At 34.9% G+C, this 27,826-nt stretch overlaps 1 protein-coding gene across 5 annotated transcripts in view; it reads right to left on the bottom strand.

The window, feature by feature from the left end:
- The window catches only part of Sycp2 (synaptonemal complex protein 2), a 68,963-nt gene extending 41,137 nt beyond the window's left edge, over positions 1-27,826 (bottom strand). For 2 of the 5 annotated variants that reach the window (XM_085831798.1, XM_085831807.1), the window contains exons 1-17: positions 27,721-27,798; positions 25,027-25,085; positions 24,034-24,177; positions 23,086-23,214; positions 22,281-22,385; positions 21,987-22,011; positions 16,012-16,097; positions 15,402-15,487; positions 15,133-15,167; positions 14,301-14,443; positions 14,161-14,213; positions 12,712-12,757; positions 12,049-12,144; positions 9,823-9,883; positions 2,490-2,638; positions 1,364-1,438; positions 849-995 (exon numbers count right to left, since the gene is read on the bottom strand). In XM_085831798.1, the coding sequence (XP_085687924.1) occupies positions 849-995; positions 1,364-1,438; positions 2,490-2,638; positions 9,823-9,883; positions 12,049-12,144; positions 12,712-12,757; positions 14,161-14,213; positions 14,301-14,443; positions 15,133-15,167; positions 15,402-15,487; positions 16,012-16,097; positions 21,987-22,011; positions 22,281-22,385; positions 23,086-23,214; positions 24,034-24,177; positions 25,027-25,050 (1,404 nt within the window). In that variant the 5' untranslated portion in view covers positions 25,051-25,085; positions 27,721-27,798. Of the gene's footprint in view, positions 1-848; positions 996-1,363; positions 1,439-2,489; positions 2,639-9,822; positions 9,884-12,048; positions 12,145-12,711; positions 12,758-14,160; positions 14,214-14,300; positions 14,444-15,132; positions 15,168-15,401; positions 15,488-16,011; positions 16,098-21,986; positions 22,012-22,280; positions 22,386-23,085; positions 23,215-24,033; positions 24,178-25,026; positions 25,086-27,610; positions 27,676-27,720 lie in introns of those variants that run through there. The other 3 variants (XM_085831799.1, XM_085831801.1, XM_085831804.1) reach the window with 3 other exon arrangements.

The raw sequence follows: 27,826 nt of genomic DNA, 5'->3' as shown, positions 1-27,826 counted from the left end.
ACACATTATATTTAAACATTAAATGTGTTATTCGCATTGTTTTGCCTTGACTACATGCAAAAGGTTAAGTGTTTTTAAATAAATACAACATCCCTCATATTTCTGTGTTTTAGGCTAATTGAAATGATGTCATCTTCATGGCTGGTAATGAACAAATAGACAAAGATATACTGTTTTAAAATATTTATAGATCACCATGGGCACATATAATATATATACTACCTGAAAATATTTTATAAATATTTAACTAACCAATGACTTGTGGTTTTCAGTATTTCATGAAGATGATGTTTACATATACAACTATTTAAAACTATTTTGAATGCTTTCAACATGTTAAGCACCCTTTAATATTTTCCTTCATAAACTAATTATAGCAATTCACTGCCAATGATTCTACTAAAGGGTATGAATTCCCCACACCACTTCAGAGTGATTCCTAAAGTAACAGGAATTGGTAAGTAGAACCAGGGAATAGAGAGGATACAAGTTTCAGAGATTGCCACACAAATAAGGTGCCTCAGTGTATGATGAAAAGAACTTAAACACTGACGACATTTTAAGCTTGCCCTTTATATTAGAACCAAAACAATGATAGAAAAAAAGCACAAATGGGAGAAAATAGCTATTCTATGTATCTCCAATTTAGGATTTACAAATACAGCATAATACACATGACTTGCTAAAATCCTTGCTTCTTTTTGCATATGTGAAAGATGGAAAAAAATCAAAATGCTATATTGGTCAAAGCAATACTATATGCACGCCAGAGGTTTTAGCTCTGTTTCCTTCAGCAGTGACTGATTTGTGGTCACTTAATAGAGTAAATCGTTAGACACCATATTTACCTCATCCTGGCTGTTTTTCCAGTCATCCTGGCTGCTGCTATTGCCTAGTTCTAGAGGGTTTACAAGTTTCTTTTGGATGTCGGATTTCTCTTTTAGATGAATGCGGTTTTCTTTGACTGGAGATGGTTGACTTTCTGGTACTAGAATCTGTTAGGTTTATAATGGAGAAAAAAACTACAAATCAAATAGGATTTCTCAAAAATCACTATTTTTTTGCAAGGCTTCTCTGTTCCTCTTATATTCACACTATCTTTCCTTATTAGGCATTTTCGAAGTTTCACCAAATAACCTAATAAAACAGCCATGTTTGCAAGCAAATTCTGCCACTCACAATTCTTATTTTTAAAATTACTCAAATTGTAGTTTTCAACAATCTTTACTTCTATAAAGAAATTACCATTAACTAAAATGTTTTATTGCATAATCATTTATATTGAGACAATTTGTTTTCACAACTGGCTTTTCCACCATAGTTATTTAGTGTTGCATAAAAATCGAGTAAGTCAGAGACATACCTGTGATCCACTTGCATCAAAAAGTATATGAATAGATGTTTTGGCAACTGAAATACCTTGTTTTCTGGTAAATTCCTAAAATTCAATTAATTCAAAATGATGCCATTTTCTTTCACTTAGTGCATTTATTTTCTACCTATTCTTCCACAATTGCCAATTATCCCCAAATCATAATACTATGATATACATATATAAATGGTCTAAGTTAAGAACACTTTAATTACTTAGTACTATCCATTCCCAAGTTTTCCATTTTGATTTCTATACAAGGGCTGCTTACTAATATATCTTTGAAATTTTCTTTGAGCAGGCTCTTGTTATATAGTGGGGCCAGCCTTAAACTCAGAGATCCACTGCCCTCCGCCTTCTGCATTCTGGTATTAGAGGTGCATACCACTAAGCCTGGTCTGACATGAATCTTTTACATTATCCAAATTTGTTAAGAGAGTATTGCCTCAAAACTGTTTCATAAATGTCACTTTATATTCCCAGTTAAACAGGTCTTGGTTTGTACACTTTCATAATAACATTTCTCCATAGGGTTTTTCAAGTCTCATCTCTATAATCATGCTTTGCACTATAACTCTTAATGAATATTCTATAGTTTATGTAGTTTTTCCATAGGTCAACTGTTTACACCTATCATTTCTATAATCCTCAAAATGTTTAGTATTTTGAAAATGTTTTATTTCGGTGTTTAAATACATGACAGTAATTCATCAAAGGATCTATGCAGACACTGTAAAGACAATTCTGTTGCCTGAGATTTCATTTTATAAAGGCATTTCAAACAACAGGACTTACTGATCTAATAGGTACTCCACGGTACAGCTTTGCAGTGTGTTCGTTCACATGTGCCATAGTGCACATGTAGTGGTTGGAGGACAACCTGTGAGATCAGTTTTCTCCTTCCAACAAACGTGGATCTGGTCTTCAGACTTGGTGGCAAAGTGCCTGTACCCACTGGGCCATCTTGCCAGCCCCCTTCACAGTGTAATTTTAAAGAGCTAAAATCTATGCCATTTTAGGAATTTGCTAATAGAAAAAGCAATTAATCTTACAGTCCCAAACTGAGTTTACAAAACCATGATAATACTATTTGCTGAACAAGGTTTTAAAAGCTTACCTTATACTTATTTCCACCAAAAACTTTTTTAGTCACGTTGGTGATTTCTAATGATTCATCAAAATAAAAAAGTAACTCTTTTCCTTCTTTTTTACTAATTTTTACTATATTTTTCAAAGTTAGAGTCAGTAGCTTCTTTGATTCTCTCACTGTATATAGAAAATAACATTAATGATAATATATTAATCTCCATTATACTAGTCTGTATATTATAAATAAAATATCAAATTGAATCAAAATTCAATTCTTTTAAACTGGGTGTTTACTCAACTCTATTACTAATATAAAAACAAATCAGTCAACTTATATTTCAGTTTCAGTATCCTCATCTATGTTACACAATAATGCCCTAACTAGAGATTTCTAGTTTTCAGGTCCTAACCAATTCTTAAAATATCCCATGAACGTGCCTGAAAAAGCTGCTTTCTTTAAGATAAAGAAAATAACTTGAATTCATACTTACATTATTCCTAGATATACATATACATAAATATCTCTGTTAAATCTGCATTTTGACTATTAATAACATTTTTAATAAAAAAACATCCAGGGTTTTAGGAGGAAGGAGGATACAATCCTTATTCTCAAGAAACTTCTCAACCCAATCACGACATACTCCAGTCCCAGTGTATGAGGAGTCTACATTCAACACCAACAAGGACACATGGAGAGCCACCTAGTAACTCATCAATCTGCCTGTACAGAGTAAGTCCTAACACACAAGTGCTCCTGCTCGCTTCTGCTGGAGCTCCTGCTAGTAACTGAAAAGCCTCCACGCCTGTTCCACAGAGTATAGTTTTGTGCCAAAAGAAAACAGAACACAAAAAGTAGGGAACATTATATCCACGGTGATGTGACTCTGATCTGCCCTACGAACAAATATTTTATGAAGAATATAGTTTTAAAACTCTTATAAGGCTTGCCCAAACAGGAAATGTCTTTCTTTTGTACATATATGGGATTTGCCACAGTAATGGCCTTTGGTGGTACTAAGAATTGGTAACTAAGCCGGGCGTGGTGGCGCACGCCTTTAATCCCAGCACTCGGGAGGCAGAGGCAGGCGGATTTCTGAGTTCGAGGCCAGCCTGGTCTACAAAGTGAGTTCCAGGACAGCCAGGGCTATACAGAGAAACCCTGTCTCGAAAAACCTAAAAAAAAAAAAAAAGAATTGGTAACTAATAAAAGTGCTGCTCTGTTTCTTACTAAAATGGTACACCTAAGAATTTAAACAAGTCATGTGAGCCCAATCTTAAATTTTCATGTTTCAGAGGTAAAAGCTCATGTGGTTTTAAGATAATTTCATGTGCTGATGAAAATTATCCATACATTTATAAATCGTTACGGGATCTTACTAATAACGGTTTCATGCTTCTGAACTGCACTTTTTCTGTCATGTATAAGTATCTATTAAATGAAGTGTTTTCTTCCACTGCAAACCTACAGGATTAGAATCATAATTTTGGATAATTCTTTGTACAAAGATTCATCTATTATAAGTTGTAACCATTTATTTATACAGCAATACATTGATGTCTGTTGTACTTTATCAATATGTTTGGTGAAATTTTTCTGGTGTTTGCTCTGATGTCTTGAACTATAATTTGCTTTTAAATTAGTAATCTTACTAGGATTAAAAAACATCTTATTTAGTTTCTTGCTCAGATATCAATATGCTAGGCTTTAGTAACACATCAAGATATCTGATTCCAGTATGAATGTAATGTGCTTTAACTGCAAAATCATTTAAAATTATTTTGTAATCCATATATCAAAGAAACCAATATTTAGTTTTCTCATTAATCACCATGGCATAGTGAACAGGGAACACAGAGAGAGGACAACTACAAAATATACGAGAAGTAGGAATACAAGGAAGAGGGAAGTGACAGGTAAGTGGGGAGGAAATAGCGAAGAATGGCCTTTAGGTGTGGTTACATTAGACCAGAGGGTAATGATGCTTGCTGCCAAAAGCTGATGACCCTGAACTTCAAAGGCCTCAGCACCCACATGATGGAAAGAAAGGACCAACTCCCAAAAGTTGCCCTCTTGACTTCTTCCATGTATACCATGTCTCTCACATGTGCCCCCCCCCCATCTATGCCCTGCTACAATTAAACATGCAATAGAATTTGTCAAAGGAGAGATTTTCAAGTATTAAAACAAAGAATAGCTTCCTAACTGGAGTTAACCAAGCAGTTTTCATCATACACCATTGGTCAGAAAATAAAGGAGACACTCTTGAGGGTAAGATTATGAGAACAGTAGTGTTCTCTGAACATTTGGAGCTCAGCTGAGACATTTAAAAAATAAATTGTAGTCACCAGTGTCAAGTGTGGAGAAGCCAATGTAAATATACACACACAGAGGAAATTTTAATTACAGGAGTTAAGTATCTTGGCAGTAAGAACTTTAGAGATGTACAGCATAATGTAACAAGGACAGAAATTAGTAAGAAAAGAAAATGTAGAAATTTTTCTTTCAAAATTGACTTAGAGTTAGTAAGCAGTAAATGCAGACTTTAAAGAACTATGGACTTTATTTTCTGGGCAGTACAAGGAGATGGACAGAAAAGGCTACTGAGTCCTCCTACTAAGCTTTTCTTATCTGATTTCTCTGACTAGGACTCCTATGTGCATGTGCAGAAATATGCTGTACCTCCCAATTATGTACAATTATAAAGCATAATTTAAATATTTTAATTATTAAAAGTTAATTCTCCAATTGCCTACCTGGCTTAAATATAAAATGCTTCCTGAAACAGGTCAGTCTTAAATGCAGTCATTTCCTCACTTACAATATATGCTAGAGTTTGGACTGTGAGCTGAGCTAGAACTTTCTCTACAAAGCACAACTGTAGATGCTATAGCCTCTCAGGGTAAGATAGAAACTCAAAAGGTTCATAGTCAAATAAACTAAAATAACCACACTTTTGGGATAAATTTATAGAAATTAAAAGGCAACATGGGCCACCATCGCCCACACAGAATCCAAAGTTTCTCTCTCTCCTCTCTCTCTCCTCTCTCTCCCCTCTCCTCCCCTCTCCCCTCTACTCTCTCCTCCCCTCTCCCCTCTCTTCCTCTCTCCCCTCTCCTCCTCTCTCCCCTCTCCTCCCCTCTCCCCCCTCTCCCCCCCTCTCTCCCTCTCTCTGGCATCTTTTTGGTTGAGAATTACTCAGAACTTCTATAACTCTAAATACAACATCAATCATAAAGTGACTTGACAGGAAATAATACCAGTGTATCACTGGTACTAATGAAATAGTGACTTTAGAAAAAAGCCAAAGGCAATTCAGATCAATAAAAACAGACAATTTCAAGAAGTAATTCTGTGAAATATATTAAATTATTTAAGACAAATGAAAAAATGCCCAAATGTTCTATGATATGAATATGGTGGTTCACTGTCAGTAAAACTCAAGATGAAAATTCCTCATTCTGGCAATGCTGAATAATTAGTGGCAGATATCTGGCCCATAAATAGATTGGTGTCTTTTCAGCTTTAATGGAGCTGCTAGAGAAGGTTATTATAAAGGTGAGCTCAGGTTCCTCAAAATGACTTTTTGCCAGGGATTAAACAAGTACACTAGTAATTTGATCATAACACTCCTCCATTGCTGGTGGGACTGCAAGCTGGTACAACCACTCTGGAAGTCAGTCTGGCGGTTCCTCAGAAAATTGGACATAGTACTACCGGAGGATCCCGCAATACCTCTCCTGGGAAGATGTTCCAACTAGTAAGAAAGACGCATGCTCCACTATGTTCATAGCAGCCTTATTTATAATAGCCAGAAACTGGAAAGAACCCAGATGTCCCTCAACAGAGGAATGGATACAAAAAATGTGGTACATTTACACAATGGAGTACTACTCATCTATTAAAAAGAATGAATTTATGAAATTCCTAGGCAAATGGTTTGATCTGGAGGGCATCATCCTGAGTGAGGTAACCCAATCACAAAAGACCTCAAATGATATGTACTCACTGATAAGTAGATATTAGCTCAGAAACTTAGAATACCCAAGATATAAGATACAATTTGCAAAACACATGAAACTGAAGAAGAACGAAGACCAAAGTGTGAACACTTTGCCCCTTCTTAGAATTGGGAACAAAACACCCATGGAAGGAGTTACAGAGACAAAGTTTGGAGCTGAGACAAAAGGATGGACCATCTAGAGACTGCCATAGCCAGGGATTCATCCCATGATCAGCAGCCAAACGCTGACACCATTGCATACACTAGCAAGATTTTGCTGAAAGGACCCAGATAGAGCTGTCTCTTGTGAGACTATGCCGGGGCCTAGCAAACACAGAAGTGGATGCTCACAGTCAGCTATTGGATGGATCACAGGGCCCCCAATGGAGGAGCTAGAGAAAGTACCCAAGGAGCTAAAGGGATCTGCAACCCTATAGGTGGAACAACAATATAAACTAACCAGTACCCTGGAGCTCTTGACTCTAGCTGCATATGTATCAAAAAAGAGGCCTATTGGACATGCAAACTTTATATGCCTCAGTACAGGGGAACGCCAGGGCCAAAAAGTGGGAGTGGGTGGGTAGGGGAGTGGGTGGGAGGATATGGGGGGACTTTTGGGATAGCACTGGAAATGTGAATGAGGAAAATACCTAATAAAAATATAATAAATAAATAAATACCAAAAAAAAAAAGACTCCCCGGCTCCACTACTACAAACTCAAATCAACATTTTCTTGTTATATATTTATTCAATCACAAGTATCTTGTTATAGTAACAGGAAACAGACCAAGACAGTATAAAATACTCAATGATGAGAAATGTTATTTTTTGCTCTTCTCCTGACATCAGAAACAAGATGAAATATTTATTCTCATAATCTCTTAGTAATGTAATGATAGTTCTTATTGCTAGAGCAGTAAGACAAGAGAAGTTAGGACTCAATGACATTGAAATTAGTTCCTTAAGAAAGCTATTAGATTTTTGTCTCAGTGTGTGCAGGTGAATGCAAGTGTGGGTATGTAGGCACAAATGCACAGCATATATGTAGAGGTCAGAGGACAATTCCCAGGGGTGGATTTTGTCTTTCCATCATGTAGGTCCTGTGGAATCAAACTCATTTGGCAGCAAGTATCATTAGCCACTGAACCATCTTGCTGATACAGAAACTGAATCTCTTACACACTGAGATTAAAAACCTAAACTGGTAAGATTTTAGCCAACACTTAGGAAGTTTCTAAAGTTGAATAGATAAGCATATATCTTTGGTATGAGACAAGCACTGTACTTCCTAGTAATTGGCCTGAGAGAAATAAAGCATAGATATACAGATTGATTATACATTAATATTTACAGCAGCAGCTAAAATTTGGAACAATCCAAATGTCCAAAAGTTCCCTGGGCATGGATTAACTAATTAAGGTATAGCCATTTGATGGAATACTAAACCCAACAATAACTCATCAAGTAGCTGAAATAAATTTGAAACAAAATAACCAGAAAATTGTTATATATGATTCCATTTATACAAATTCTAGGTAAACATACATCAAATTTATCTGTTTTGAAGAAACAAACACTGACTGTCTAGGGACCAAGTAGCAGAAGAAATGGTTTTAAATGAGCAAATATAGAGATGATTGGAGGGATGGATGTTGACTAACTTGAATTACCCATGATGGTTTCATATCCAAAGGCACATGAATTATCATTAGCCTTCTCAGCCTGATGCAGGGTGTCCACCCTTAGTTAACATAGCACTTTATAGTAATGCATCACCTTTCCCCAAGCTACATTCAAAAAGTCTGCAAGAAATCCACTTTTTATCACCTCTATTCATAATTGTACTGGAAGCCTTCTCCATTTTATAAGGAAGAAACAGGGAAGGAAAAAGAGAGGAAAAGAGAATAAAACTATCATCATTTAAAAACATGACTGACTGATGGAACACCCTCAAGAATCTACAGAATCATCCGAATTAAACAGTTAACTTGGCAAGGTTGTAAGATACAAGGAAAGTGCATTTTATATACCAGTAGAAAATATCTGAAAATGAAATTAAAGATTATGTTTTTCATCATAAAAGGCAAAAGGGAATATTTGAGAGTAAATTTATCAAAAGATCTATATGACATAATGAAAAATATAAAACATTGTTTAGAGGACACAAATACAGAAGAACTGGATCTCTATGAAGTAAAGCTCTATTTCAGGTATCCCCATACTGATCTATAGTGTAAATTCCAGTAAATTTTCTGAAATGACTGATAAGACCTTTAAAAATGTATATGGATAGTCCAAAGGCTGTGTTTCTGAAAACTCCAAAATATCGGAAAATAAATTATCTACATTACACATAAACACAAAATGCTGAGAACACTGTGGTACTGGCACACAACATTTAAGTAGATCAAAGGAATTCATAGGATGCAAGACCAGTCTTACAGAGCCAGGAGACTTCACAGAGGAACCAGAGCAGTAGTGTTCAATGGCACAGCATGTGATTATGGAAACAAAGAAACTCAGAAATAAAGTCATTTCAGCAAATAATAGTTATAAATCCACATAATGTCCTACAATTTTTGTCAACTCAGATAAAAATTAATTGGATTTCATTCACCATATTAAAACACAAAACAGAAAGCCTCTGTGAGAATGACAGATTTCTTAGGTCATACAAAGGAACAACCACACAGGGAAAACAAAACAAAACATAACAAAAATATCTAATCAACTAGACTTCAAATTTAATGGCTTTTCTTTGCCCTCCCCTCCAAAATTATAAATCAAGACACAGACTAAGAATATATTCATGAAATGTATCTATCAAAGGATTGGTATTATAGAACACACAACAACTTCAAAAGTGAAAAGACAGGTCAGCAAAAGATGGAAAAGTGTTTACACAGATGTTTTTTCAGAGGAAAACACACAAACAGCCAGAGAACTCGTGTAGAAAAAGAACTCAAATGCAAATTAAAACTATGATGAGATATATGTCCTCTTAAGTGATTAACATATATATTTAATTAATATGGCCTATACTAGTCTGCTAGGTTTCATAATTTTGTCCAGCAGTGCCATTATGCAACTCCTGTTACAGGAATGGAGACATGATATGTTCGAATTTAATAAAACAAATGAGAAAGAAATGGTAGAACCTTGAAAACACCAACATTGGACTGGTCAGACCAAATATTGCAGATTTTAGGTAAAAGTGGGGTGTGGAATGTGAGTATCTACAGATGTTTTGTTTTCAGTACTCTGTCTTATCTCAAAGAGGCAGCAGGTTCTATTCTTTATGACAGGGACTAAAAAGACAATTACAAAAAAAAAAAAATGAGCTTCAAGTTTAGTACCTTCAATGTTGTACATCTGAACTTTTTCTTCAGGTACAGTGACAGCTTCCCATTGGTGATCCTTAAATTTAGAAGGAAAAACACCTTGAGTATATATTTATTCCTGATTTAATACTTCAATATCAATTTCAGTTGAAGTCTAAGTGGCTTTACAGTGGTTTTTCTCCTATCTCATGTACCATCTATCACTAAACATGCAGCTTTCTGCTCCTCCAATATTTCATTTATTCATTCTAAAAATAATGAGCCCTAAAAAAACCACATTCCTAATATTTTATGAGATAGAAAAACAGAATTATTTTCAGTAACTACTATAATGAAAAAAAATTAGACAACGTGGTACATAACTTAGTTATACCAGAGAACCCATTCATAAACAGATGGTACTTTTACTAAAACATAAATTAGAAGGAGCTGCTCTACTCACATGTCTGTTGCTGTGATAAAATATCCTGTCAAAAAGCAACTTAGAGGCGGTAGGTTTATTTGACGTACAGTTTTAGGTTACAGTTCATAACCGTGGGGACATTAAGGCAAAACCCTGAGGCATCACATCCATGTCAAGATTAGACAGTGAAGCAAGACACGGGTCCTGGCTTGCTCTGTGCTCAATTTACTCCTCCTCCCCTGACACCCATTGAATGATGCCAGGTGGGTATATCTTCCAACATCAATTAAGAATCCTAGTTGGCTATCAATGGGAGGAGAGGCCCTTGGTACTGCGAAGATCATATGCCTCAGTATAGGGGGATGCCAGAGCCAGAAGCAGGAGTGGGTGGGTTGGGGAGCAGGGCGGAGGGGGGTATAGGTGGCTTTGGGGATAGCATTTGAAATGTAAATGAAGAAAGTATCTAATAAAAAAAAATCAAGTCAATCTTCCACCTCTCCAGACATGCCTACAGACCAACTTAATCTAAAAAAAGATGTGCAAACATTATTCATTAAAACTTTTCCCAGGTGATTCTAGACTGTGATAAGTTGCCAGTTAAACTATCACAGACACTAGGTTGCAAAGATCTGCAAGAGGGATCCTGGGGCTAGGGGCTAGAGGGGACCTGTAAGATGTGAAATGTGGGTAGCTCAAACACAGAGACTGTTTATCTCTCAGAGAGATATCTAGGAACCAAAGCTGTAAAATGTCTTATATGATACATTAAAGAGACAAATATGGGGGTTTAAGTTGCCACTATGTAAAGAATGATTTCCAGGGAGAGCACAGGGTATAGGAAAAACATATTATCACAGAGATTTAGAGGAAAGAGAATTCAAGTATAATTCTGAGAAGAATCTCCAAGCATCTTGATCAGTATTTAGAAAATAATTTATAGGTGGATTTATTCTGGTCTAGGTCATCTAGTACACCAATCTAAACCAGTAAGACATTAATAACTACACTTCAATAATTTCTGAAAATAAGCATTCTATGAAGGTATTCTAGCAGAAAAAGTATGTGTGAACTCTAGAAAGTATTGGCTAACATTCACTTGTAAGATTCTAAAAAAAAAAATACTAGATTTAAAAGGTTAAGAGTCTCCTTATAATATCAGCAACCACAACAAGATTAGTAAGTGCTGATCAACTCTATCAGAATTTGGTGGTGATTTCACAGTTCTAGCCAGATGTACGCCACTATACCAAATAAGAAGTGATAGCTAGGAAGTAATGACTTCAATATCTTTCCTCAGGTAACAAACAGGACAATAAGAAATATTCCACCTCGGAATATGATGACTATGATAACCAAATAGAACTAAAATTCACTTCTACACCTCCCTCACATCTTCCCAGAAGGTTTCAAGTGTGAGTAAAACCATTTGCTGTCATTTGCTGTCCCCGAGAATGTTAGTTGTCAGGAAGTGTCTGAATGTCCAAGGGCCTCCCACAGGCTAAGCACTGTACCGCTGAGCAGTCTTCATGCTGTCTCTTCTACTGTTGATTCATTTTGTTCATGTGACCCCCAAAATTTAAATCTTGTTAATATTCATTTCTGAAAGGTTTATGTTAAAATTAGTATTAAAATTTAGTGCTAATTTTATTAACATAAAAAAATCAAAGAAGTTTCATTTTAATTAGCATGATAGCTTATACAACCTAAAAATAAAAGCTAATGTGAAAATCTATCAAAAGAATGGCTAAAAAAAGGTATGCAAACATGTATTCTGAAAGTAAATTAAAGAATGTCCTTCACATGTGTGTATACAGTGACACAAAAGGGTAAGAGCTTACTTCATCATCTCCAGCAATGTAGAATGACACAGTGTGGCTCCCAAGATTAAAATCGATCCAGAATTCCTCAAGTTTTTCATCTGATGGTATCTGCAGCTAACATAATATATAAAACTAGTATATATGATACTTACAAAACATGGGAAATTATCACCAGGTTATAGTCATGACTGAACTATTAGAGGGTTTTTTTTTTTAATTCTAGAAATCTGCAACACATAAAAAGTAGAACATTCCCTGAATGCTTTCAAGAGATAACGTATAAGTAGATGAAGACAGCTGAAATGTCTAGCATTTAGATAATTTAGAACAAGGGAATGCTACTTAAGTGTTTTACACAGAAATTAGATCAAGAAATCAAAACCATTTTAAGTATTAACAGAGAATGAAAGTAGTCTGAATCTACTGATGAAAGATCAGCAGCACCAATGCCTTTGAGGAGGAGAGGAAGGTAATAAACTAGAGTGTTGCTCTTCTCCCTCTCTGCTAAGATGAGCTAGTCCATCTTTTCCTGCTGTCACAGTAAGGACAGGAGTAAAGTTAGCTATATCATCGTCTAAGTCTAGTACTTTAATATTTTAAAACATTATGTACTCCATAATTCATTTAACTTTTATTTAAAAATTATCCAATAATTGAGGTTTGTATGAATTTAAAACTTACCTCATATTTACCAAGAAATGCTGACAAGCAAGGAAATGTAAAGACCCTAAAACACAAAACAATTTAGGAAAAAAATAAATCAGCTTTCCAATAATTAACTTGCTCAAGTTATATCTACAAAACAATATCTAGAATTAAGGGGAAGTTGATTCTTGTAAAATGTTTAATAAAATAATCTGTTTAATTCCATTTTTGAGATAGGGTCTCACTCTTGTCTGAGCTGGCCTCAAATATGATACTCCTGTTGTAACATTGCAAGTAACTGAAATAAAAATTGGTGAAAAACACCACGGCAGGCCATGCCATTACTATTTTAAACAAAAATTTATTGGAAATCTGTTTAGGTAACGTAAAGCATTATTACTTTAAGGATAGTATTTACTTACCACTTTGACTAAAGGAATTATATCAATTGAAAATATCATTTCAAATATGAACAATTGTTCCTAATTACACTTACATAGTAATACAATGGAAGTTCCTACAGGACTTGAATGTGTAAAAAGTAGATAGGAGTCATTGTTGATGGTAAAAGTGGCTAAATTCTTAGAACATTTTTGTGGTAAGATACTACTTAAAGTACTTTAGTCAGTCTCTTTAACAAACGTAAGTATTATTAGTATTCCTATCACACAGCTAAGGAAACTGAAGATATTAAGATTAAATAACTTATAGAATAGAACTAATGGGAATCTATGATTTAAACACAGGCAATAAGATTCAATGCATTTAGGTCTAGCCCTATCTTTTACTTCCTCAGTAAATAAAGCGAACACCATTTATTGGAAACATGCCCAGGGCCCAGGTATTACACTACGCTGTTGCTTTGGGTGGAGAGATGGCTTAGCAGTTAAGAGAATTTGCTGTTCCTTTCAGGACATCTGAGTTCAATTTCCAGAGCCCGCATGGCTTCTTACAACCTCTTAACTCCAGTTCCAGGTTACACAACACTCTTTTCTGCTTATTTCAGGATTGCATGTACATAAAGCACACACATATATGGAGGCAAAAAAACCCATACACATAAACTTTAATGGTGAAATTTATATTTTCTATCATTTCATGCTTGTTTCTGATATTAAATAATAAAAATTCTACTTCTGTTATTTATACATTTTCACTCCAGTATGTAGATGTCCAGGTTTGTATCATTCCTTAAACACCAAATAATAATATACATGCACCTCTCAATCAGAGTACACCAAGTTAGGGCACTCAGTTTTTAATATGAGCTAATAAATAAGATGCATTTTTCCTTCTAAATTCAAAGCCAAACAGAGCCATCAGGAGTATTTAGGGTTAGTAGTGTACTAGTTTATACTGTATGCTACATACTGTCTTGAACAAATAGCCACATATTTCACAGTACAATAAAAATTATAAACACTCATCATGGAGCTCAGCTCTACTTCCCTACCAACAAATAGATGCATGTTACATCAAGCTTACCTTCTTTTATCACCAAGAATGCCATTTACCAAGTTGAGAAATATTCTGCAATCCTAGTTTTCAAAAACAAAAAAAGTCTTAAAAATAAAAATTATATAAAAATCTTTACTAAACTTGTTATTTTTATACATACGACTTACTGTTTCAAATTCACAGTCTTTAATTTCCTTAAATGCATTAGCAATAAAGTCCATTGAAAACCATTCATATGCCAGTTCTTGTCTCCGTTTTTCTGTGGTCATTCTACACAAAGCTTCCACAATGCCTACCTGTAATTCATAATCTTAAAAAAATATTAGTCAGTTTAGAGGTCAAGAGTCTAAGCTTATAAAACTCCATTTTGTAAGGCACAAAAACAAAAGAAATAAGAAAATGTTAATTTTTTTCTTATTCAATTGTTCATTTTTTTAAAGTAAAAAATACTATGAATCATTTAAAACTTTACCATTTCTTTATAATTATATGTTGAAAAGCAATTTATACAATATATAGCATTTTGTTATGATGTTTACAGTTATATCAGAGTATATATTAAAGTCATACTTTATTCTATATATGTCACTAAATCAAAATTTACCTATAAGAATCTAAAGAAAAATTAAATTTTTTGTAGTAAATATTGTTTAAAAATTGTCTATCAACTACAAAAATTAGACATAATTTTAATGTCATTTTAAAAAATTTTCAGCACAAGTATTTCCAATGTATTGGAGCGTTAAGTTGCCATTCCTAACTATCACTAGGTGGGCACACTTATATTTATCTAATATTTGTTATCATGACAAATTATTTGTTCCAAGACATCTCCTTGTTTTTATTAATTAAAAATTCTTCTTTTAGTTTAGATAAGCAGATTATAATTCCTTTGGTGTATTCTGGTAATGTAACACATGGAATCTAATAATTTTATCAAATGTATATATAACATTCATAAATTTGAAGTGATTTCAAATCTTGGAAAGACATACTTACCTCCTACATCTAAAATTCTTTCTCCCATATTACTCCTGTGAATTAAAATAAGAAATTATATACTAAACTAATATCAATTAGATAGAAAGCCCATTGTGTTTGGGAAAAATAAATTGGTTAGTATAAATGGCTTTTGGAGAAAATATAAATACCACATTATATCAAAATTTATAAACTTGTCAGACTGTATTACTTAATTCAAATTTGTGATTGCATGTTTCTTAAAATTGTTAAACAATTTATCAGAACAAATTATTAAAAATTATTACATGAGAGTTAACATTTCTTGATTAGAAAGTATTTTGTTGGCATCCTGAGGTATTCTGTCAAGCATCAAATTCATTTTTTTTAACGCCTGAAAGAGAAAAAAAAAGTAACTTTGTTTTCTAGGAAGCACATAGAGAAATAGATACATGAACTTAAAATTCTAAGTAGGGAATGTAAGCCCAATGAAGGAAAGAATGTCAAGTCTAGAATGCACTTCAGCACAGGATGGCTCCTTTACTGAAGCTTTCCCACCCACTGTGAAAACACAAAAAAACTATTCTAAGACTTAAGGGAACAAAAAGCTACCTAGTTTTAGTTCTTATGGTTATGCATATGCACGTACACATACAAAACTACTTGCTATATTGGCATCTACATACTAGAAAACTCCTAATACCTTGGCAGCATAGATTCTCACACTAGTGATATATATACATAAATTCACTCAATTATAGATTTTAATTGATTATTTAAAAATTACATTGTCAGGCAATGAATTACTCAGGCAAAAGAAATATAAATATACCCCATGAAATTAATTTAAGAAACTTGGTCTAAGATAAGTTATTTTATCATTTACTTTTTCATTTTTAGGTCTGAAAAGAGATTTACCTCCTGCTGAATGCAAAAATTCACTCTTGAATCAATAACCAGGGCACAGATGTGAGGTATGAAACTTTCCAATACTTGGTTTTTACCTGAATAAATTATTATTGACATGTTAATTTTAAATCAATTTAACAATCATTTATTATCTGAGGTGTTTATATAAACTGGCCTCATTAACTTTTAGACATACTTCAAACATTCTTTTATCTAACAAATCAACATTTCTTACTCTCATGAATCTCTAAGTGACTTGAGGGGTTTGACTTTTAGTTAAAATCTCACCTTTTAGTTATTTGCAGTTGAAACCTGATAGGAAGCCATGTTTTTTCCTAGTGGAATGTTACTAGGTATTATTCAAGCATTTCAAGGCAGGCTCCAAGCCCAGAAGTAGGTGCCCAACACAAAATGGACCCCATGTATTATTTTGTTGCTGGGCACTTTTTATTTTATATTATTGTTTTGATTTTTTTTCTTGAGGAGGGAAGAAGGGGGAAAGAGAGAAGAAAGGCATAAAGATGGGGTGAATCTGGGAGAAGTTGATAAAGGAAAAATCATGATCAAGATAGAGTATATAAAAAATAAAGCTTCCTATTTTAAAAATGGGTAATTAATACTTAATCTATTCAGAGAGAATTGCCACTTTATAACAGATTTGAAATGTTTTAGCAATGGAAATACTGCAAAAGCAAATTACAGCTTTTCAAAGTGACTGTACTCAACTAAAACAGCTAAGATGAAAAGCTGTAATTTACTTACAGTAAGAGGCTCAGTCTATAATGCTAGCACTCTTAAGATTTCCTTCATGGGAATTTAAATTATTAATTGCAAGAACACAATCGATGAAAAGGTAACATTAACTGTTATTTGAATCATTAATTTGCTTAACACATTTTGACTTTGAGAATTGTAAATAGCCATGTGTGTAGGTGATTCACCAGCCTGTTTACAATCATAATGAAGTCTCCAGGCAGAAGAAATAAAGTAACCTGCATCTGGTCAGTTAGCACAATGTTTGTGCTGTCTATAAATGAAAGGTGACAAGCTGTAGCACGTTCTACATCCTTTTACCACTGAGAATTTTGTTCTATTAGCTCAAAAGCTGACAACTACAACATACAAATCCAATTCTCTTTATTTTGTAATGTAGAACCATCTCTTAGCAGGTACTCTGTAGAAAACATCTGTATCTATCCCATTTACTGAAGTAATACCCAAAGGCAAATTTCATTCATTATAATCTTAGTCTTTCAGCTATGTATATTTTTAATCACAAATAGCACCTGAAAATCCTACTTGCTAACCACACAGCAGACAAATGGTCCAGCACTGGCAAATTTTGTCATCTTTCATACTCAAAGCCAAACTAAAAATTATTCTCAACAAGAACTGTCCTCAACCTTGTTACCAATTTTTGTCAGAGCTGAAAATTCTGGTTAGTGAATTAAACGTCTAATTATAAGACAGAACAGTGCTCCCAACTCTAATGGCAATGCAACTGTTTGGATAACTGGTGTTACTGAATGGCATTTATTAACACTACTATTAAGATCAGATAGTGCCCTATCACATTGTACAACATATCCATCCTGCCCTGAGATTGTTTTTCTAGCAGCATTTGATTCCATTTTGAGGACAGGATGACTCTACACTTCGTGGACACTTAAACACCACCATCTTTTCAGTGCCAACCACAGGTACAAACATAACTTATTCCCCAAAGCAGAAAGGGTGATACTCTATAAGTTTATTCAAATACATTTGTACTGTAGATTATATGGGTGTATTAAAATCATATGAGGAAAACCAGGCCTGAGAACTTAGTGGACACAGCATACTAAAGAGAGGGTGAGACTGACTTTTACCTAGGCTGAATGAAGAGGACACCTGACATTCTGATGGGAATACCACCACCACCTGTCATCTGACCTGCTGGGGTGTGTGTGTGTGTGTGTGTGTGTGTGCACGTGTGAAGGGACTGACAAGGAACCCCTTCCAGGTTGCCTCAGGGGCCTGTTGTCTCTGTCTTCAAAGTTAACAGGACCTAATTAAACTGTCACCTTGCCTGTCCACCTATTCATTCATCTGGACCTGGGTATTTTCTCATCTCTATAAACTTTACCATACATTGTTCCTATAGTCTATGGCAGCATCAAAATCTCCAGTACCCCTCCAGCCTGGGTTCATGACCTCATTCCTACAGAGACCTATAAGTCTCCCTATAAGTCTCCCAGACTTGATCTCTCAGGACTTTCTGAAATTCTTTTTAAATTTTGCTACAGCTATCCACCTTTGAGTTATTATGTAACCTATACATGTATAAGCATATCTGTGTGTGTGTGTGTGTGTGTGTGTGTGTGTGTGTGTGCGCGCGCGCTTATGTGTGTGATGGGTACAATGTTATCTCAAGGTATAAGTTTTAGTAACAAAGATTGGGATAAAAGAGCCTGTATTTATCTTGGCCAAGGCTATCAGGAAAGCAGAACTACTTGCAGGTTGCTGCCAACGAGTCTACTGTACCATGAATTTATTATTCAACCAACTGTGACATTATGATGGAAAGACAAACATACAACATCACAAGAACCATGCTGATTTACACATTACCCATACTAGCAAAAGTTAAAATGAGAAGCCAATCTGTCAACATCAGTCTATGTTCTTCTCTCTAAGTTACTCCACATTGTACAGTGTTTTTCCAGGCTTGATTTTATAAGCAGCTTTTAGCTCCATTTTGAGGACAGAGGATAACTGACTGCTTAGGTGGATGCATGAATAGCACCATCTATCCAGCACCATACCCTAGAATGTAACCCATACATGACTTATTCCTCAGAATTATAAAGCGGCTAACTCTACATTTTTTTTTTTAGATCAATCAAGAGTGCATAGGCACATGGGTGTATTCAATTTGTATCAGAGAAAGCAGACACATGGAAACCAGACCAAGGAAAGTGAATAAAACTACCTCACCTGGCTTCCATAAAGTGAGAAAAACTTACACTGCTATAGTAATGGCCTCACAACTGAACTGTCATCTGATGCCTGGCTTATGGGTCATGTACCAACTGACAGAGAACTCTCAGCTATCCTTGGGACTTTAGCTGAGCAACCCACTCTTGGGGTGGCATGTTTGACTGCTGTCTGCCAATTTATTTGTTCATCCAATCGGGAACTGAGCTCCATTGATTCTCCTTTAAACCCTGTCCTGGTCTTGTTTCCACAATTACCCATGTCTTTGTTCTCAATCCTGACTCTCCCATGGTTTTTAAGATAGTAGTGTCTTTCCTGGTGATGGTTTGGGTTATCTTATCAACACAGATTCTATTACATTTCTACCAACCCAGTTCTAAAACCTCTTGAATTCTGCTGTATTCATTGTGTAAAACATATATGAACAGATAAAGTTTTATTTCTTGTGTGTTAGGTGATATGATAGTAAATAATATTTAAGATGGGAATAAAAGAACTGCATTTCACATAACCATTACCACAGTAAGTAAACTGATTATCTGGCAAACCACTGCCACTGAAGTCATTGTACTTTTGTGAACTTAATGGTTATTCAACAAATCTGGCATTTTGGAAAAACATGTTTTCTATGTTTCTGACATACTGAGTTCTAGAAAATATCTATCATGCATATTGGACACATGCCTCTAATCCCGGCTCTCAGTAGGTGGCAACAAGGGGATCAGGAATTCAAGGCTTCTCAGCTTCATACTAAGGAGTGGCCTGGGCTATATGAGATCCTGTCTCAAAGGAGAAAAAAATGAAGATCTCCATTCCTCCACAAATATGCATAGAGCATTGTTTTTTTTTTTCCAAGCTCCAGTTTGAGCTCCTGTAATATTTTGAGCCAGTGATTTTAGTAAAAAGGAAACTGCTACATTAAAAGTCATTTTTGTTGTGTAGTTAAGGAGCTTCCACATCATTTTCAGTGGGAAGTAATTACTATTAGGTAATGATATTCTGAAGAGCAGAAATAGGCAGCAAATATTTTAGAAAGTATGGGAATTTAAAAAAAAAGATGAAAACAAACCAAATAACCCTATTAAAAATGGGGTACAGAGCTAAACAAAGGATTCTCAACTGAGGAATATCAAATGGCTGAGAAGCACCTTAAGAAATGCTCAACATCGTTAGTCATCAGGGAAATGCAAATCAAAACAATCCTGAGATTCTATGTCACACCAGTCAGAATGGCTAAGATCAAAAACTCGGGTGACAGCAGATGCTGGGGAAGATGTGGAGGAAGAGTAACACTCCTCCATTGCTGGTGGGATTGCAAGCTGGTACAACCATTCTGGAAATCAGTTTGACAGTTCCTCAGAAAATTGGACATTGTACTACCAGAGGATCCAGCAATACCACTCCTGGGCATATACCCAGAAGATGCTCCAACATGTAATAAGGACACATGCTCTACTATGTTCATAGCAGCCTTATTTATAATAGCCAAAAGCTGGAAAGAACCCAGATGTCCCTCAACAGAGGAATGGATACAGAAAATGTGGTACATTTACACAATGGTGTACTACTCAGCAGTTAAAAACAATGAATTTATGAAATTCTTAGGCAAATGGATGGACTTCATCCTGAGTGAAGTGACTCAGTCACAAAAGAACACACATGATATGCACTCACTGTTAAGTGGGTATTAGCCCAGAAGCTTGGAACACCCAAGACACAATTTGCAAAACACATGAAACTCAAGAAGAAGGAAGACATAGTTCAGTCTTTCTTAGAAGGGGGAACAAAATACCCATGGAAGGGGTTACAGAGACAAAGTGTGAAGCAGAGACTGAAGGAACGACTACACAGAGACTGCCTCACCTGGGGATGCATCCCATAAACAACCACCAAAACCAGACACTATTGCGGATGCCAACAAGAGCTTGCTGACAGGAGCCTGATATAGCTGTCTCCTGAGAGGCTCTGCCAGTGCCTGACAAATACAGAAGTGGATGCTCACAGCCATCCATTTTACAGAGCACAGGGTCTCCAATGAAGGAACTAGAGAAAGTACCCAAGGAGCTGAAGGGGTTTGCAGCCCCATAGGAGGAACAACAAAATGAACTAACCACTATCCCCAGAGCTCCCTGGGATTAAACCACCAACCAAAGAAACCACATGGTGGGACTCATGGCTCTAGCTGCATATGTAGCAGAGGTTGGCCTAGTCTGACATCAATGGGAGGAGAGGCCCTTGGTCCTGTGACCAAGGGTGGGTTGGTGGGGGAGGTGCATAGGGGGTTTTCAGAGGGGAAACTAGGAAAGGGGATAACATTTCAAATGTAAATAAAGAAAAGATCTAATTAAAAAAAGATGAAAAAAGAAAAAGAAAGTATCAGAATTCAATTAATATCTCTATGTGATAGAGATTTAAAATGTTCCTTAACTGATAGATTTTCCTGAAGATAAAGCCAAACACTGGCCTTTTCTACGTGATATAAAATTTTGTTATAAACATGTTTTTAAAAATTTAACATGTTAAATTTTAAAACAAACTTTGGCCGGGCGTTGGTGGCGCATGCCTTTAATCCCAGCACTCGGGAGGCAGAGGCAGGTGGATTTCTGAGTTCGAGGCCAGCCTGGTCTACAGAGTGAGCACCAGGACAGCCAGGGCTACATAGAGAAACCCTGTCTCGAAAAACCAAAAAAAAAAAAAAAAAAAACTTTGATCCTTAAATAAAATTCAAAGATACTATTTTCTGCCATATTAACAAGTCCATAATACAAAAACACATTTTTAATTTTATCCATAAATCATATTTGAAATTTGTTGAAATGCCAAACTAATGTCTGCCTTTTTTTTTTCCTCTTGGCCTACATAGATTAAAATTTTACTATCTGGTCCTTTACAGAAAAAGTTTGATTTTTTAATTAGATCATGAGTTCCTAGGACAGGATTATGTGTATTAAAAAAATTTATACTAAAAGTTCCTAGCAAGTTGTTTTGATGGAAATAAGATATTTTACCTTCATCATTGATGTCATATACGACCTAAAAAAGATAAATATTTCATTTATAATTTGCTATTATAAGTCATTACAAAAGCTAATATTAAAATGACAATTTTTAATTCACAGTGTAACTATTTAACTTTCATTTATTAATAAGCTATTTACTTCTAGTCAGCTTAAGTGCTTTAAACAGTCTGGATAGATTAATCCAATCAAGTTACTAGATAATCTATTAATCATCGTTAGAACCAAAACAAATGGTTTCCTAATATAAAACATGCTCTATATAACAGTCAATGCGATTTTTACCATCAAAAGATCAAATAAGTCTTCTATCATATTCATAACAGCTTCATCTTTTGATTGTTGTTGATTTAGAATAATCTCCTTGGAATTTTCAAACCAGGAAACCATGTAAAAATGAATACATAAATTAGTTAATTTGAATTCCACTTTAACAATTTATATATTTGTACTTTTTTTAAACCTAGAACAAAATGACTTTAAAAATGAAAACTCCAGTGTTGATAGTCAAAGCAATTTTACATTTTAAAATGTCTTATATTTTTAACTTATTTTATCTCCTCACTGTTTAAAATAGGAATGGAGATAATAATAATTCCATTTCAAAGACCCTTACACTTTCCTTTTTAAATTCTTACTGCAGATACATTTGTTATAATTAGCTAAAATTATCAGGACAATTTATATTATTTGAATATTTTTAGAATTACTTTAATTTGATTCATATATGAGTACATACTATGTGTCCCATATAACCATCAGTTTGATGGTTATGTGTAACTGATTAAACATATAAAAATCAGTGTCTTATATTTTAGTGTAGATGTCAGACAGTAAACAACCTAAATGAGTTGGTCAACAAAAAAATCATTCAAATAAAGTTCCATTGGCATCCTGTGATCCTAAATTCACATGGTTGTCAAGGAACTTGTATAGTTTCCTTCTGAACCTTTATCTTATACTCATAAAAATATTTACTTTACTCTCAAAAGTTCTACATAAAGTTTCTAAGTTTGCATTTAGTAGCAGGACATTTTAAAAATAGAAACTGCACCTTAATCAGCTTTCCCTCCTATGAATAAGTACTTATCTTTTGGACTAATCCTTGTTTTATCATGGTTTGAAGTCCAGCTTGCCCCAATATAAAGATATTCTTGCTACATCTTCCAATAGATATCAAGATGTTTGAAACAGTTTGGATATCCTTTTTATTAAGTTCCTAAAATGAAATGTGCATAATTAAACTGCTGCAAATACAAAGTAGAATGGAATAAACATTGTTCAGGAAACACCATTCATTTACAATCTTCATATATCTGAAAGGGAGCATTCTCACATCCTTATGATGGAAAGGATGAGAAGAGTGGCTTAGTAAAGCAAGTTGTCCCAAGCCACCCAGCCAGTGGCAATAGCAAATAGTCAGCTCCATAAATTCTAGAAAGTCTGGAAGCAGTTTTCTCCTTCCATTTTAAAGAGTTAAAGTTAAGACTTCATTTTGGAGACAAGGTCTCATTCTGTAGCTGAGACAGGGTTACAACTTGTGGCACTCCCCCTGCCCCAGCATCCCATGTGCTAGATATACAGGCATGAGCTAACACAAATAGATTACAAATTCTTATTCAACCAATGACTCATTGACAATCTTGGATACCCGGGGCTGGTATGCAGTTATCTCTTCTTAAATATAAATTTCAGAAATGTTTTGAGTTTGCTTTATTTTTGAAATCACTAAGCACTCTGTATCACCGCAAATATGGTGATGGGTCTCTAAAAAGAAATTGTTTATAAGTCATCTGTTCCCTCAGATTCATAATGGTAGCCTTTGAAACAGATTTCATACATTTTACTTTAGAAACAAGAGTTCAATGTGTTGAGAAGCCTCAAATAATAAGCACATGTTGATAAAACATTTAAATCATTCGAAACAAGCATGTCCAAGGCTTTCTCTGTTTATATGTTTTGAATGTAGCCCTTCTTCCTAGAAAGTAAAATCATATGTAACAATTTTAGGAGCTATTAAATAAAAATGAGTATTTACCCTGCATATTAAGTCATCCAACTTGCGGAGGAATTGTTTGCTGCACTTAATCTTCACATCTTCACAAATATCAATTTGTAAAAGTGCCATCAAAGGCTTGAAGTCATTTTTTCTCAAAGCATCATCAATACACTTTTCTAACTGCTGGAGAGATATATTTAATAACATAGATATTCCATCAAAATTAGCCACTCTATGCAACTGAGCTACCAAAGAAGAGTTTTTGAATGAAAATAATAAAATTAGCTCATAAAATACTTATATTTTTTTTAAATTTTCAAAAAAAAATTCCACTATTCAGAGTAACTAATTTTCTATAGTAATAATTTCAGATAGAAAATATTTTATTAAAAGCTCCCAATTTATATTTACATCTTTATCAATTCAAATAAAATCACAAACTTTATCAACTCAAAATTATAAACTAAATGAAAAATAAAATCAACATTATAGAAACCATATTTAATTCCATGCAAAATCCTAGCATATCTGAGTACAAACTTCATGATATTTAAAAATTAAACTACATAAAGGTAAGTTTATCCTTTTAAAAATTATATTTCAATATAAGTATTTGATAAGTATATGACTTTTATCAAACTTGCTCTGGCCTCTATTACAGAACAGCATAGGGAAGCTTTCAGTCTGTAGTCTGATCACTGAATAGACTTAGTGTAAACTGCATATATATATATATAAATGTAAGCATCAGACAATTTACAACTTTGATCTGAATTTCCAGGTATGTTAATCTGTGAATGACTATTTTCAATATTGAAAGCACAGGTAAATAAATCAATATTTTTGATATTTTATGTTTTAACATACTTTAAAAATATTTTAATACAGGAAACCATATTTAAGTTACTCTTGAGTATTTCATAAAGCATTAAATTTTACTAAATTACTAAAAATATACCAGCAGATATATGTAAGTACACAAAAGTTATTTTAGTGATTAAAATGCATGTTTGTGGTCTAGGAACTACATACTTGGAGATCTGGTCTCACTGGCATTTTGAACTCATTTAAGAATAGGAGAAGTCAAACACCTATGAGAGAAAACATTTTATATATTTTATCGTGTGTTCAATGTGTTTACAGTTTAAATTCTTAAATCATGATATTCAGTGTTCTTATACCAAATAGAATAGTTTCTTAACCCTTTTTACATTATTTGTCATACACTTTAAATTGTATATTTTATCATAAAAATGTTTAGTTTTGCTCCTAAGACATACATTAAAATAATTTTGAAGAACTGAGGAACCAAGGAGAAAAGTATAAAAGTGAAAAAGATAAAAAGAGCATTAATTACTCAGAAAAGGAGATACTTGAAAATAAAGTGGCTTATAGAAGGACAAGATGCTACCTCTATAACAGAAGTTCTAACTAAAATAACCAACTCCAACACTTACTAGGATGGCACAAACTAAAAAGTCTGTTAATATGAAAAATAGAAAACAATGAGTATCAATAATTGTACTTTGAAAAAAGTAGAGCTGATAGGTAAAAATTTTGTCTATGTTCTATAACATGTAGTTTCATTTCTAGGTATACATTTTACAAAAACCTAAAAGTATAAAAAGAATACTTAATATTTATTGTAGCACTGCCTCTATCAGCAGTTTTTTGTTTTTGTTTTTCAGGAAAAAACCTCTGCCTTTGTTGGTATGGTAAGGAGAAATTAGGTAAACAGAAGCAATGTTCACAGAATGCAACTGAATATTTAAACATGTAGTTTAATCAGCCAGTCTTTATCTCACAACAAGACCCTGTTCAAAACAGGGTAAAAAGAAAAGTGAAATAAGACAGAGATGATCCCTCTAGAGAGTATTTGTGAGAAATTAAAATACTCACAGGAGCAAACTACACTCTGTAAAGGACATCTGTGTATGTGCTAAAAATACAAGGGTGGAAGAATTCACATACTGGATCTATGAACATGGATTATTTATTTCAACAGTGAGGAAAAAAATGTAGGAATGGGGAGTAAAACTTACCAAAAGAAAAAAAGGAGAGCTTTGGAAAAGGACAGAGCTTCCTTTTTACAAGCTAGCCTCAGACACATAACCATTTTATCTCCAGGCTACCTTCTTCCAGATCATAAACTTTTTTCTTTCTTTTAATAGAGCCTCTTTTATCTTAAGTTACCTCATAGAAAAATCTTTGTTGTAGCAGTTAGCTAGCAAGCAACCATTAGAATAGTGGGTAAGCTCATTACTACAAAGTAAAGTAACATTTATTAAAAGTGTCAAATTGCTTAGGCATTTTAAAGATTACTATATAAGGCCAATAGCTAATTCTAAGGAAAATCTAATATGGCAGAAAATATTAAAAAATACATGTTTCTATGAAAATATACTCATTTAACATACATTGAAAGTATGTATTGTTTCAATCCTAATGATTGTTAAAAAGTGGTTATTTAACAGTGGTTGTTAGAAAATGAGAATATATAAAATATGCTGATTTATAAATTAAGTAGGTCTTTATTACCTATCCAAAAATCACCAGCCCACTATCAAATATCATAGTGAATACATTCAGAGTGGATATTTTTGCCATTAGTCATAAAACTACCTTTATATCCCCTTTTACATTTTACTGCAGTTAAAGTATATCAATGAAATTGAAGTCCATAACATTTTATTTCATTTCCAATTTGAAAATGTGATTTAAAAGAGTTGACACTTAAAATATATTGTAGACATCTTGTGTACCGTTTCCTTGGGGCCAGCAGCTGTCCAGTGCAACCCTGTGATAATGTTTCACAACTAAAACAATTGGAAGTAATGCAATTTCCCCCAAGTGCTCTGAGCCATCTACACACAGCACAGAATAATTATGGCCAAAAGATATGTTATGCTAGCCAGATGGTTCTATTTTCTAGTCTTCCTTTGTACAAAGGAGCCAACCGAGGAAAAGGAAATTTTAGTATCTCTATAGATGGATTTTTTAAGGGGTGGGGGGGAATAACCCAGTTACATACGCACTCAGCACATTACATGAATGCTGACTTCAACAAAGCCAAAGCCAGTTCTTCTGGGCTACCTGTCAAATAAGCCAACCATTTGCAAGTCAAAGGGGAAGCTAAACAAAGCTTTTTCCTGCCCTAAGGAAGACTTTTAAAAGATCTTTATGGCGCTCATAAATGAACCAGGAAAGGAAGCACCTGAACTTTTCCCACACGGGCTTGGGTCCAACTAGCAGGCTTTGAGTATGGCCGATGATTATAGGACAACTGATCTCGAGTTAAGGCAACACTCATGCACATGCGCACAAAGCTTGCACACGTGAGCGGGCTTTGCACATGCGCGCGCGGTCCCCTGACAAAGCTGGGGGAGGGAGGTGGGTCCTCATCGGGGCTGAGGGACCCGACCCGCATGGCCTTCCAGATACTAGAGGCCAACCAAGAGTGCTGAGGAAGCCGCTGAGGCCAAGCCCCTGGTGCCCGCCCCGCCCCCAGCACACACACTGCGCATGCTTAGGGACTTGGGGACACCCTCAGGTCTAAACTGAGGCCTCCCCCCCCCCCCCCCGACTCCAGGCCCCGCCACGTGGTCACGCTCTTTACCACAGCCCAGGCCGCCGGGGCCTCGCGCCTCACAAACTCCTCACAAACTCCTCCCTGTACCGTTGCCCTGGATTGGCGTGGCCAGTGCCGCCCACGCCGCGTGTCCTCACCACGGCCTCCCGCTGACCTGCCCCACCTACAGCGCAGCACACCGCAGCCTGGAAACCGCCTCCGCCCTCAAGGGCCGTCGAGTTATGGCGCCTCCTCACCTCCCGG

Source organism: Mus caroli, unplaced genomic scaffold (genome assembly GCF_978045245.1).
Source record: "Mus caroli unplaced genomic scaffold, Mus_caroli_1 scaffold_2, whole genome shotgun sequence".
NCBI lineage: Eukaryota > Metazoa > Chordata > Mammalia > Rodentia > Muridae > Mus > Mus caroli.
The sequence above is the reverse complement of the archived record's forward strand: the minus strand, read 5'-3'. Positions and strand labels throughout refer to the sequence as shown.